Genomic DNA, 13,518 nt, shown 5'->3' with positions numbered 1-13,518 from the left:
TGTACCCAGTGCCTGATGCAAGTGAGTGAAAGAAGATAAACTGCAGACGGCTTCAGGTTTATCAGTGTCAGAGAACTTACTGTTCATATCAGTCAGATTGTGAAGAGTAGTCCGGGGTATTTCAGGGCCTGGGGAAGAGTGTAAATGGAAGTTTAAATAAGGAAGTGAAACATTACGGCACATGTTATAAGTTTATATTAGGACATTAAACTTTAAGACATAGGAAACAGTAAAATATATTAGTCAAAATAATACATTTTTATGAATGATTGGTTGCTGTCTAACCCAAACCCCTTCTAAGGAAGGTCTGTAAAAAGCAAAGGAACTTATTCCACGCTAGATAAGGGCAGGGATTATGACTATACTGCTGTTTGTTCTGCAGCCATTTTAGTATCCAAGTTTCAAAGTTTCACTAAAGGATCAAAACTGAGATCATTCCAATAACATTTCTGAGTTAATTTTAGAGTCAAATGGCAAATGGCTTGACCTTGGTCTTCATTTTATATAAATTTATGCAACCTTGTGATGAAGCACACAGATATGGTGTTAATGCAGCTGGTGCTACCTCTGCAGTTGAGAAGAACATGCTGATAGTTGGGGCTGATGATGGCATCGTAGTAGGTGCACTTGGATTTGAAAAGGGAGCACGTCAGGCACTCTTTATGAAGTGGATCGACGGTGGACACCCTGTTTGTGGAGTACAAAAGACAAACAAAGTCATCATTGATAAATCAGTATTGTAGCTTAAATAAGTTAATAATCAGCCACCTGTGTAATGTGTATGTTCAACATGCAGAATCAGACCTATATACGTGTTACGGAGCTGGATTAGTAGCACTACAGCCATTTATTCACATCTATTCATCTAATAGTTGTGAATCAGAATTTTCTTTCGCAGATGTCTAGAAAGCTGCACAACTGGGATTAAAGCAGTGAAGAATTGATCATGTGAACCATTCTATTCACGCAAGAGGTCACAGAAAAAAAAGCTTTTTATTTCATAGGGATAGCTTGGCACTTAGAGCTACTAGACGAGAAGATCAATGCCACTCTCCCATCTGTAAACGAAATGTTCTGTCTACAAGCACCAGCTCTCCCTTTGATCGCTAACAGCCTCAGCTCTCATAGATTCCACAAAATGTTGGACACATTCCACTGAGATTTCTGCTGATTTGTCAAGTGCACATGCAGCACATGCTGCCACTCTTGTGTTCTACCACATCCCAAACATGTTCTCTTGGATTCAGACGTGGTGACTAGAGAAGCCACTGAAGTCCAACGATTTGATTTTATGTTTATGAAATCAAGGTGAAGTGACAAACACAGTCGTAAATGGTTGAATGTGATCACTAATCACACTGAAACACATTGTGGTACTAGCACTATCACTTACTGACATTAAGTGTGCCAAAACATCATAACATCAGAGCCCCTAGAGCAGCCTGGACTTTTGACACAACCCAAGTTGGGTCCATGGATGTATGATGTTGAAACCAGATTCCAAGGCAGACATCTGCAACCAATCCTGATTTGTGATGTGAACATTAACTGAATCTCTTCTGTTAATTTATATTTAGAATGCAGGTGTAACAAAGCATCACACTTCTCATCCTATGTCTTAGCGAGGAATGAATTAGGGCTATTTCTACAATGACAAACTGGCCCTTTATGCATGACGGTGCCTTCTTCACTTTTGCACTGAAGTGATATTGCTCTTGTACCTGTACAAATGACGCTGACTTTCCCCCTCTTCCGTACTTAGAAAATAACTGCAAAACAAAAAGTTGACATGTTATTCAAGAGATCACGTTATCTGTCACTATTATACGGTGGTAATGAATCATGCTCACATGGAGTTTGTGCTCTCATCGTAGGCCAATATTTGGGAGACTTCCCAACTTCCTGAGGTCAGGTGGCGGAGGTTCACCTCTTGGCCGTCAGACTGAGAGAAAGAACACATCACACGAGAGCACAGAGACTACGTTAACACAACACCCTGCAGCCTTAAGGAGCTGCTGCACTTGTGTTGACGTTTCTACCTAGCCCTGACTTTCAATCTAAGACTTTGCTCCACTTATTATCTCTACAGGAACATGAATTAATCTGACCCAGAACCCCTGCAGAGCCTCTAGTGCGTCTACTGTATAACACTCTCCTTAATATATCCAAGTAAATGTATTCTTAATTCTCTGGTGTTTCAGGAAATGGAGTTAGGATATAATTTAAAATGATGAGACTTCGAAATGGAATCAAACGAGCAGTGTGAATAATTGGAAGGCCATTTCCTGTAGGCAAAATAGATAAGGGAATGAAAGCAAGTGAAAGCTCCTAGCTCAATGTATTCATTTTATTCAAAGTTTCTGTTTTACTTGGTTGGAGATCATGGTGATATGGCTGAATGTCCCACGGCCACTGTGTTTTAAGGGCATGGTGATGAAGAATGTAGCGCAGTCCTTGGAAAACACTGGCTCCTCATTCTGGCAAGAGAAACAGGAAACAAGGCTGTAAACAATGAGTTTGTGCTGTGAGTTGTCAGGTAGGCGACTAGAGCAACGAAAGCCTGAATGATTGCTATGAAAAGCGTGATTCTTATAAGAATATAAGTTGAGTAACATGCCAGTTGGATTTTATCACATTTCAAATAACAGAGGAAAAAAATACTACTGCATGCTCAGATAACATGGAGGAATCTGCACTCCTACTCTAGATATGCTCGATCTATGCCAGAGCATGGTCAGTTCGCAACAGAGCAATTCCAGAACAGATTTCCACTGCATTTGTGAGCAGGTGGAGCTGGGTTGACTACCAGGCTAATGAAAAGGTGTAGTTTAAAATTAAGTTTTCTAGTGATTGGTGATCCTCAAGAATTTGAGATTACTGAAGCATTTTCGTGTACCTTCATTTTTCCAGTGAGAGTGGAAGGCCTTCTATTATTACACTATTGGATTTCTCATTTGTCTAGTGGTACATAACAAATTGCTGTTCCGAGTTTCAAATCTAATGTGTCATTTATTTTTTAGAATCCTAAAATTCAGAACTTCCTGCACCAGTATTTCACAACGAAATGCCTCAAAAGTTCACTTCACTGCCATTTCATTTCAGTTGATTAACCATCGCTTGGCAACCAAAACATAAATAACAAGAAAGGAAGTTTCACTGAAGTGTACGTGAACTGTTGAAATACAGTTTGTATATATACTTTAAAATAAAGGAAGTATACAATATCAGATAAATTGATGGGTCACTCACCTGGCGATTAAGCCACTTCTCTGATGTCATCACATGTTTCTAAATTGGAACGATCAAATCAGGTGTGACACTTCCATGTCTACTATAGATTTTTTTGAGGAATGAAGAGCCGTCAACAACACATCTCTTACCTTTCTACAGTCACCCGTTAAGGCATCACATAGTGAAAGAATTGACATGTTTTGGGCTCGATTCACCCAGCGCACGCCCAGCCTCTCTTGTGTCACCCACTTCACCATGGTGATGTAGAACTCACTAGGGGAGACAAATACGGGCATTACTATGCAGATATAAGAAGAATGGATGACTCTAAAGTTGGTCTTATCATCATCCAAACTTAATTTAAGTCGTACCTCCTTTCAAAACTGTCTGGAGGTCTCAGTTCAGTGGTGAGAGAGCTGCCATCCAGAGTGACGACATAGAGCCTGACAGTAGGATTGATTTGGCCCATCTAGAGAGAAAACAGCATAAATATATAATATACTCACAGGCCTACTCAGATCTGATCAAATATTCTCTGTACGCACGGCAGGGATAACAGTAAGCACTGCACAAAACTGTTGTTTTCTATTTTTATATGCTTTCATTCTGAACAATTCCAGTAGGATGCTAGCGGAGAAGATAATGAGAATACAAGAAGGGGAGACAAGAAGTTGGGCTGCTGTATGCTCTGCAGCCCCTGGGGCAAGTCAGTTGTTTTCCTTCGCTTAAGCCTCCCTCAAAAATAGAGCTCATTAGTCTACCTGACGAGGGAAACCTCAAAAATGAAAAGCAACTTATCACAAAGATAACGGTGACTCCACCGCACTTACGCTCGCTTATTTCCATTTGTTACTATGCATGAGTTTTCCAACCCTTCGCTTTCCTCTCTTGAAGAGGCGAAATAGCTCCTTGAAATAACTCCCCCTCTCTGCTGATCCCATTTGGCACATATGGCATGACATGTCAGTGTCTTGATGGATCAAACACATTTGGGACCAACTAATACGAAGTCTAAATGTGGAACAAGAGAATAATACCTATCCTGTCCCAGTCATGTTCATCAATTAGTCATATTGGTAATTTGTCAGAAATGATGGAACTCCTACTTTATTTACATTGCACTGCAACCGAAGAGCATCTGGATCCAGGTCTGTTGCTAAACAAGTGCTTCAAAATGCCTTCTGATCAGCACCCACACTTTTTCAAATAAATATAACAATTCATTAGAAATGTTAGCAATGAGGAATACGGTTTCACTGTGTGATCTGATTAGAAAGCTGTTCAATTAAGACTTGTGTGACTATGTAAGATGTGAGGCTAATGTGGGCTTTGATGTGATACAGTAGAGTAATAAGACTCCCCAGAATTCATTTTCTTCTATTAAAATTAAGTAATTAAACCCATCATAGCCCAACTGAATAGCTTATCACACACAGTATTGACTTGCATGGTGTCAGATAATGCAAAATGAAGCGGTTTTCCAGTAAACTGCAGCTTAATGTATTTGACCTTGATTTTGTTTGTTTGTTTGTTTGTTTTTATATTTCTGTTTTATATATCTATTTATGAATAATCATAACTGGTTTTTTTTTTATTGGGCTGTCTACTTTTATATAGAATTTTTCTAGTCATGCCAGCTGTTCAGTCCTTGGTCTTATGACATTTGCTGTTGGAAGGATGGCAGTGATGGTAGGAACAAACCATTTCAAGTGGTAATAATTATAATAGCTTTGATAAACTCATGAACTTTTCATCTCAGGTCAAAATAGCAATATCAGTGAGCAGTTAGCATGCTAGCATGTTACACCAAGGTAGCAAACTCGGGAAAGGGAAACATTATCTTCTAAACCAGTAGTTTCCAACCTCCCTATTATTTCAAAGCTCATTCTTTCCCAAGTTGACTTGAATGCAGCATTAGCTGCTTTCCAAAATCCACCCCCACCCTACCTCTGATTGGCTGATTGGTGATGTTGGTTTGGCAGGGAAAGCTCTGTTACTGTCATTCCATTAGTAGGTGAACTCAATTGACGTCTTGAACATCATCATTTTTTTTTTATTTATTTATTTTTTTCTAAATGTTGATCTTTTCTTTTTAATTGTGCTGGAATAATTTAAGCCCTGCATATTGTACATGTAGGGAGACACACGATAGCCTACTGGTTAACAACTGGTGACTGGTGAAACAGGTGAAAACTGATGGTGAGCTCAGATCAGACGAGTTTTGGTGCTCCCCATGTGAGAGCCCAGGTTGGGAACCACTTTTCACAAAACAATTAGTCTGCTAGCCTTTTAGTCAAAACATCACTACTTCCTAAGCATAGCCTTTCAAAGCTGCTTGAGTGACGGAAATAGTTGGAAAAACTAATTGTTGTCCATTTTATGTGATGGAAGCAGAACACAAATTTGCTGCATTCTTATTTTTGTGAATCCAGCTGTCTGTACAGCTTGTGAAAGAGCTTGTCTTTCATTCTACATGAACTACAACTCACCACCAACGCGTTCATGCAACATGGGTTTAAGTCTTGGTATTCTCAAAGGCCACTATGTCCAGTATGGGTCACTGTTAATAATGTGGTCAGTTTTGATAATGTAAACAATAATTGGGTATTTTCTTCAGCTCATACATCCACACAGATGTAACCCCAAGGGAGTGCAGCAGTGGTGTAACTGTCAGACTGCTGTGCAACATCAGTGCTCTCACCGAGAAAATGTGGAGGCAATTAAATCTCTGCTTTATTCAGTCCCACAATATTACAACCATGGCCCCTAGTCAGGGATGGCAGGCAACTGTGTACATGTACACAACTTTGAGATGAACCTGAAGCAGAGAGCGTCAGTAATTAGAAGGCTTTCTGTGAACCAACATATGAAGGTGCATTTACCTTATGACCCTCATTCCACGAGTTTTGTAAAAGCCATTTTCCATCTAAGAAGCATTTGATACGCTAAACTCCCAGATCAAGAGATGGTAGGTGTGTTAGTTTTCGTTAATACAGCCTATCACACTTCTTTCCCTCCCAGTGCCACAGATCTCTACAGCCATCCCTCTTCAAAGGGAGCAAGTCAGCGTTAACATGAATTAAACAAGAAAAGGATTCAGTAACCTTCATGGAAGAGCTTAAGCAGAGAGCTTGCAGCTGTATTATACGCAGACCTGGTTTGATACAATAAAAGGATGTATGACGCCTTGCAGGTTAAAGCAGAGTCAGGTGCTTGAACTGTATCAAGTATGCTTAAGGATGTTGCATTAAAATTAGAAAATGTTCACCTGAAATAACACCCTCAGACCTACCTTTGGATAAGGATACTCCCTCCCCCTGGGGTAGAGAGAGCCTGTGAAGCGAGGCAGGAGCATGGTAGGGACAAGGGTGTCGTTGATAGTGAGGTAGGCCAGCCTGGATCCATCAGGTGACCACCAATGGGCCACCTCAGTGTGCAGCACCACCTCTGGAAGTCAGACAATCCTTTCAATCAGTTTAACTGACTAATATGAAAAGCATCAAACACGCAGGACATTGACAATTACACTATTAATGGGGACAAGTAGTTAAAAACTACAATATTATCGTATTCAAGCAACTTTATTATACAAACATTTTGTTAGCTGTCATCAGCAAAAATTCAAAAATACATTTTTCTAGTTTTGTGATATGGGAATGGCCAGACGTTTAAGATAGGAAATGTTTTTCCTTCCTTCCACATCACTTCTGTCCTCCTCATTTATGTACATTGTTATTATTATCCTTTTCACACTGACTGAACACTGGCATTTGATCCATTGCTAGTGATGGAGTATATACTATATAATAGCAGGGTTAACATAATCGTAATTCATGTGTTAACCCAACATGGCATAAAGATAAGGACATGCGTAAGTTCTAGTAAAGTCACAAAATTATAATTGTCTGTAATAAAGAATGATATCACCCAACAGGCTCTCTCTTACCTTCGTAGAGCCAGTCTGCGATGCCATTGAAGACGACCCCCTCCTGCCCAGAGGACGTGAGCCTCCACGAGCTACTCTGCACATCTGTTTGGTAGTAGATGTTGTTTTCAAATATGTACATCTGAGAAACAGAGAAAATATAGATTTCTGCAAACCGTGCTGCATAGAAAGACCACTCTAAAGAGACAGAACATTTCTGAGTTTGATTCATTTAATGCATTCTAAAGTACATTGCTGCCACCTATTGCTCAGTCATTTTGAAAATCGGACACAGCTGAGTTGTTCAAAGGGCCAAGGTGATAGAACACCTCCTGCCTGGTTAGCGGATTGCACTAAGAGGCTTCCTAATTGATTAAAAAAAAAAAAAGATACACAGAGAGTGGCTCATCTCTAGTGATAACACAGACAAATATGCAGGGAGAACTCACAGGTAATGAAGACTGCTTTGTCATTAGCGGCGTGACACGGTGCTGCAGGGCTTTCTGGAGAACAGCTTACACTGAGGGCAGGTATAAATACTGAGGAAACGAGATAAATATGCTATCGAATGCTTAATTACTCTCCGTCTCTGCACTGGAGAAAATAATGGACTGATTATTCAGCACATAATGCTCGGCATGGTGGAGGCATTACTCACATTGCGAGCTTTAGTCGCCCAACGAGATGTCTTTCAGCAACAGCTTGATTAGTGAAACCATTGCTGGCTTCTCCTCAAAATAATTGTTTTGTTTAAGGGGAGTTCTCTTAAGTCAGAAAATGTCTTTGATCTGTGTTTACCTCGAAGCACAGACGAGTCTATGAATGTAATGAATTATACATGAAACAATATTACATAAGGCTCTGAATTAAACATTGGTTTCCAGCTTTGTATATACATCAAGGCTTCTATTGAAATGACATTTGCAGTTGTTGAAGCTAGATCAACTATTCTTTTTATTATCAACTATTTTGCTGATCATTTCTCTACTGATTGCTTCACTGATTGTTTATAAAATAACAAAAAAATTGTGAAAACTGTGCATTACATTTTCCCAGCACCCAAGATGATGCATTTTAATATCATGATTGAGCGCAGACTTTCAATAATCCAAGACTCATATGAAGGCAGAATTCAGCAAACCTAATTGGGTGAATCGAGTCTGAAATATATTCATTCGTTCATTTTCTGTGAACATTTGTCCTCTGGAGGGTCACGGGGAGGCTGGAGCCTGTCCCAGTTGTCATCGGGATAGTCTGTCTTAGGGCACACCCAGTCGGCCAATGGATTTGAGTTCACAACCTTCTTAGGCGAGAATCAGATGTTTTCGATTCATTTCTTGTCTCAACCATTCAGAAGACCTTTTCTGAATGTCCGCAGGCTTAGAGACGTGTTCTGAAATGCACGGAAATACCCCCAGTCTTCATTTTCTTATACCGATATATCAGTTTACACACTGTATAATTTGTAAATTTTGATACTTTATTGCTGTGCCCTTATTATTTATTCATAGTTTTTCATATCCAAAGGCAGGATTTTATTGTGAATATTTTGTGTGTTTTGTAATATTTATGAAGCAAGAAGCATTATGAATGAATGGTGCAGTGCTTATTGTATCTGCTGAGGAGGACATACATATTTGCATCATCTGGATTTCATGTAACTATAATGCAGACTCTGAATAAAATACAGATCTCAGTTGATAATGGATTTTACTAAGTTGTACTCAAGTTCTCAAATACGTTCAATAACCCACTGATTGACCGAATGACAGAAAACCCCTCATCCCAACACTTTATTGTTTATACATCGTGTCACCTTTGTGTATCGCTGTAAGCTACTTACCAACTGTTGTCCCTGAATGCCCCATGAAGCAAACTGGAGGACTGAATCCGACACTTCTGGTGGATTTAGCTCCCGCACCTCCCTGATGCAGTGGCAAGGAAAAATTAACCATGACACTTTAGACCAGGGGTCTTCAATGGGACCCCGTACCTACTATATGTGTTCTATATTAAACTCAGCCTAGTGCTATTTATAAAAATACATTATTATTATCATTTTGCATTCAATACACAGGTACAAATATTCATTATTTGTACCTGTGCAACAGGTTCAACATACTCAACATGTGTAACAGTAGGCTGATAGATAAAGAAAATAATTGGCAGATTCCAGTTATAACTTTAAACATGGCTAAATGTAGTAGGAACAGTGAATCACCAAGCCATTTTTGGCCTCAGTAGTTGGCTGATGAGAATGAGTTGCACTGTTAGCTTCTCTTCAGCTAATATTGCAGCATGCGTCTGGAATTTCACCTGGGGACTGAATAGGCTCAGCCAGTTGCGAGGAACCTGACAGAGTCAGTGTGTGATATGCTGCCTTGTGATTGGGTCAGCAGCGATAGGGGTGGGGTCTACTGTGTACAGGAGGCTTACATTGACAGGTCTAGTGTGGCGATCTGTGTGATGGTGCACTGTTGAGACAGCCCTGTATCGCTGCATGAGTGAAGTGCTGACTTAAAATCTCAACCAGATTCAACTAGTGCAAATTAACAACCATTTTGAGGTGATTGCTTGTATGTCACAACTTGACAAATGGGACATTTCATTGTGGTGTTTTCTCACCTTGTATATCTGTTGTAGATGAGGTACGATGCTAAGGAAGAGTGCTGGTAGACCTAAAACCCAATCAAAAGGAGAACTAGTAAACGACAACACAATTACAGCTGAACACCAGTCGGTTAACATACACACTAACACACAGCCACATTAGATAGAGACCGGAGAGATACTGAGCGTGTTTAACACTGCCTTAGCATGTTAACGTTAAGGTAGCCCTGTGGTTAGCTCCGCTCTCCACCGTATATTAACAACCCCATTAGCCCCGCTTCTCGTTTTATTCTGGCCTCTATTTATACTGTAGATAACAGCAATACAAATAATGTTCAGAACCCATACTACAGTCTGTCACAATGAAAATGAAAAAACACATTTGTATACAGTGATTGTAAGCTATTAAACTCATGTATGATAATAGTGCTACACTGCAAAAAAGGAATTTCAAAAAAGAAAAAAAAAGTTGTATCAAAGAAATACATCTTTTATTTTGTTCAGAGACAAGAACTTTGTGCATATTTTAATAACTTTGTCAAGCAAAAAAAGCTTAACCCATTGGCAGATTTTTTATTTATTAATTTTTTTGTTAATACAAGATGATTTGATTAAATATAATAATATTTTGCTTCTGTCTAGTAATGCTGTTTTTGTATTGTAGCCGCACCGGCCATAAGCTACCACCTCAAATGGTGCTGTTTGCTGGAGTTAACCGAAAGAAACATAAAATTGGAATTCTTTTAAATAATATTCACATCTTTGTAAAGAACTGATGATTCAGTTCCATCCTTGTGGTACAACTCGGTTGTGAGTCCGTCATTGTTGTGTCCATCTCCAAAAACCAACAATTGTGGTGTGCAAAGGTGAGAAGCAAGGCAGCGTCATGGAGAAAAAGAAGTGCATTTCCCATTATTGTATTTGTTGCACTGAGGCAACAAACGCAGATAAAGAAAATAATTGGCAAATCCTTTAATAAAACAATCTCAAATTTTTGCTTGTTATATGCCATGACCACTTCATCGCTGCCTGAGCTTTTCTGAGCTGGCAGCCGTGTCACACATCCTACTAAACATAGAAAAAGCTCCAAAAGTGAGTTTTTCATTCGATGTCCTCTTTAAACATTTAGTTATTGGATCAAACTGCAAGAACACAGAACCCTGAGACACCTCACCATTTAAGGATAAACAAATATTTTATGAGCAAAAAAATATATTTCTGTTTGTTTACTTCTGAAACCAAGTCTGATCATTTTTGTCAACAGTTTTTAACTCAAATCTGAATTGTCGGTTTGCGCACGGATTCCCTTCGTCCCCTGAAGAGCAAAACATTCAGTTCTCTTTCCAGCGCTGAGTATTCCTTCCACGTGTTATATCGATCTGACAGCCTTCAGCAGTAAGACAGGTCAATTTACATACAGCATTAGAGGTAAAATCCAGAGCACTGCTTTCTGCTGCTAAACATTACATCAGAAGTCTCATCCGCACAAAGTGGTAAATCTGCACTAATCCTGTGACACGATAGCAACACATGGAGAAGGCTATTTTGGAGCTGCTGTACGTTTCTCCATGTGCACAGGCTAATGGTAACTATGTGCTGTTGCAAAGCAAGGTTTGGCTAACAATTTTTGTTAGCCAAACAGAATCAACAATGGTCACTTAAGCAGCAGCGTATTAGCAACAATACGGCTGGCCACATAGAAAGTATGTGCCAGTTGGACCTTGGATGTAGTCTTTGCAGTGCGTTCAAGAGCAACTTTGTCTAGACCAGTGATGCCTCTAATCTGACTACATTTAGTAACCCTTGACCCTTTAGTAACACAGCTGCTGAATGTGACTAATAAAATAGCTTTTAATCTAACGTAGTTGCTTTTAAAATCAAGTAATCAGTAACTAAGTTACTTTTTAAAGGAGTAATCAGTAATCGGATCACGTTTTCAAGGTACCTGTGGCAACACTGGTCTAGACACAGGTGACATGAGGCTACATGTAGTTCTTTGCGGTTAGTTTGGTATATCCAGACGTTAAAATGTAAATACAGCAGCGCTGGTCTTTGGAGTATTAAGATGAGTCTTGTCTGACTATTGGAATCATCGTTGAATCTTTCTCTGCTGTGTTTCAGGCAAGAACACTCTAGTAGATACTAATGAGTTATTTATGCACACATACATCTAAAAAAAATAAAATAGTGCACCACATGTTTACATAGGAACACCACAGATTCATTTCAAATTGCAGTCAACATTGTTATGTAGTGTTTACCTATTATTTGTCTACTAATACTGATAGATAGCTCTGAAATAATCCCTTGCCGCCCTTATGACCAGACTATCCACTCACAAGGCTTCTGTTTTACGATTCACTGAGATAAAATTTCATTACCTGAGTGTCACAGCATGCTAATCAGGTGCAGAATTAGCATAACAATAATACAGTAAGCACACCCCAAAGCTGTATGATAAATGCCGCAGAGCCGCTTCATTCCCCTCAGTGAAAACTCAGCTACGTGAAGTCTGCTTGGCAGATCTACTCGTCACGCAGCCTTCACTCCTAATTCACTTCCTTCGTAGCTATACAGAGGGTAATTATCCTGGAAGGAATAAAGGAATTTGTGTGGTAACCACTGCTCGCCTCCTTCAAAAGCGACGTCGGCATCATTCAGCAGAGACCCCTTCATAGGTGGCAGCTCAGTGATGACTTCTCGATAAGGCTGTCAGCCACGGGTGACACATGAGAGTGGAGGATGCTTGGAGAGAATGTTTTAGACACAGGGCTGTGTCTGAATGTAGTGCGTGTAGCGGCATGTATTCATTTTAGCCATCCGAGTGTGTAACATTATGTTGTTTTACTCTGCAGGAAAAGCAAATCTTAGAGCAAATTTCCCACATTTGGTTTTTCTGACGCTGTTAAAATTACCCAGGTGGTAGTGGTACGAGATACGCGGCCCAGAGGGTGGAACCAAGTAATATGTGGGAAATGGAAAAGGTAGTGTGATGTATGAATATACAGCGTGGTCAGTTTTACATTCTAAGGAGAGCTGCAGTAACACTTGACAGCACACGGTAGAGTTGTGAGTGTAAAACGGCCACCGTTAGAATGTGGAAACAAATTAAATATTTGACCTCAATGGATTATTTGAATTCGCAATTCAGGTATAAGACAGAGTCATATCATATGCACAAGTGCTCAGATGACACTACAAACGTGGAGTGTATCAGGGACTGTGTAGAGGTGGTTCACACCTATAAGCTTCTGGGTCTGGATCCCAAACTGGACTAGTTGGCTAACAGGCAGTGGCCTCTTCTAGTCTGTAGTGTACTGGGGATGCAGCACTAAAGAGAAGAACACCTCAGGTTAGTAGAAGCCTACTTGACCTGTTCAGTGGCCTGATTACATTCAAATCAGGTGCGTTTGTTGCCTCAGTGCAACAAATACAATAATGGGAAATGCACTTCTTTTTCCCCATGACACTGCTTTCCTTCTCACCTTTGCACACCACAATTGTTGGTTTTTGGAGATGGACACAAATTGTTGAACATAGCCCAATTCAGACGCATTTAGTCAACCGACTACAACTTAGAAAAAGATCACTGATCTCCATTTGAAAAAGGTTTCGCATCACTACATTCCCTGTTGCTCTCTTTTAACTAGAAAATTATGTTCTTTTACGACGCAAATCTGAGTACACAATGGGTCATTCGAAACCACTTCTGGCACCACAAACCACCTGCAGAGTAATTCGGGGAGATCAAA

At 39.8% G+C, this 13,518-nt stretch overlaps 1 protein-coding gene across 1 annotated transcript in view; it reads right to left on the bottom strand.

The window, feature by feature from the left end:
• The window catches only part of LOC125017363 (inactive dipeptidyl peptidase 10-like), a 100,973-nt gene that overhangs the window by 11,338 nt on the left and 76,117 nt on the right, over positions 1-13,518 (bottom strand). Inside the window, exons 6-17 of the mRNA XM_047600395.1 lie at positions 9,782-9,834; positions 9,000-9,081; positions 7,178-7,298; positions 6,524-6,678; positions 3,603-3,700; positions 3,381-3,504; positions 3,250-3,288; positions 2,370-2,477; positions 1,851-1,942; positions 1,722-1,769; positions 566-687; positions 81-128 (exon numbers count right to left, since the gene is read on the bottom strand). Coding sequence (XP_047456351.1) covers positions 81-128; positions 566-687; positions 1,722-1,769; positions 1,851-1,942; positions 2,370-2,477; positions 3,250-3,288; positions 3,381-3,504; positions 3,603-3,700; positions 6,524-6,678; positions 7,178-7,298; positions 9,000-9,081; positions 9,782-9,834 — 1,090 coding nt within the window. The remainder of the gene's footprint in view (positions 1-80; positions 129-565; positions 688-1,721; positions 1,770-1,850; positions 1,943-2,369; positions 2,478-3,249; positions 3,289-3,380; positions 3,505-3,602; positions 3,701-6,523; positions 6,679-7,177; positions 7,299-8,999; positions 9,082-9,781; positions 9,835-13,518) is intronic.

This window comes from Mugil cephalus, chromosome 12 (assembly GCF_022458985.1).
Source record: "Mugil cephalus isolate CIBA_MC_2020 chromosome 12, CIBA_Mcephalus_1.1, whole genome shotgun sequence".
NCBI classification, from domain to species: Eukaryota; Metazoa; Chordata; class Actinopteri; order Mugiliformes; family Mugilidae; genus Mugil; species Mugil cephalus.
This window is presented reverse-complemented; position numbering and strand designations above follow the sequence as displayed.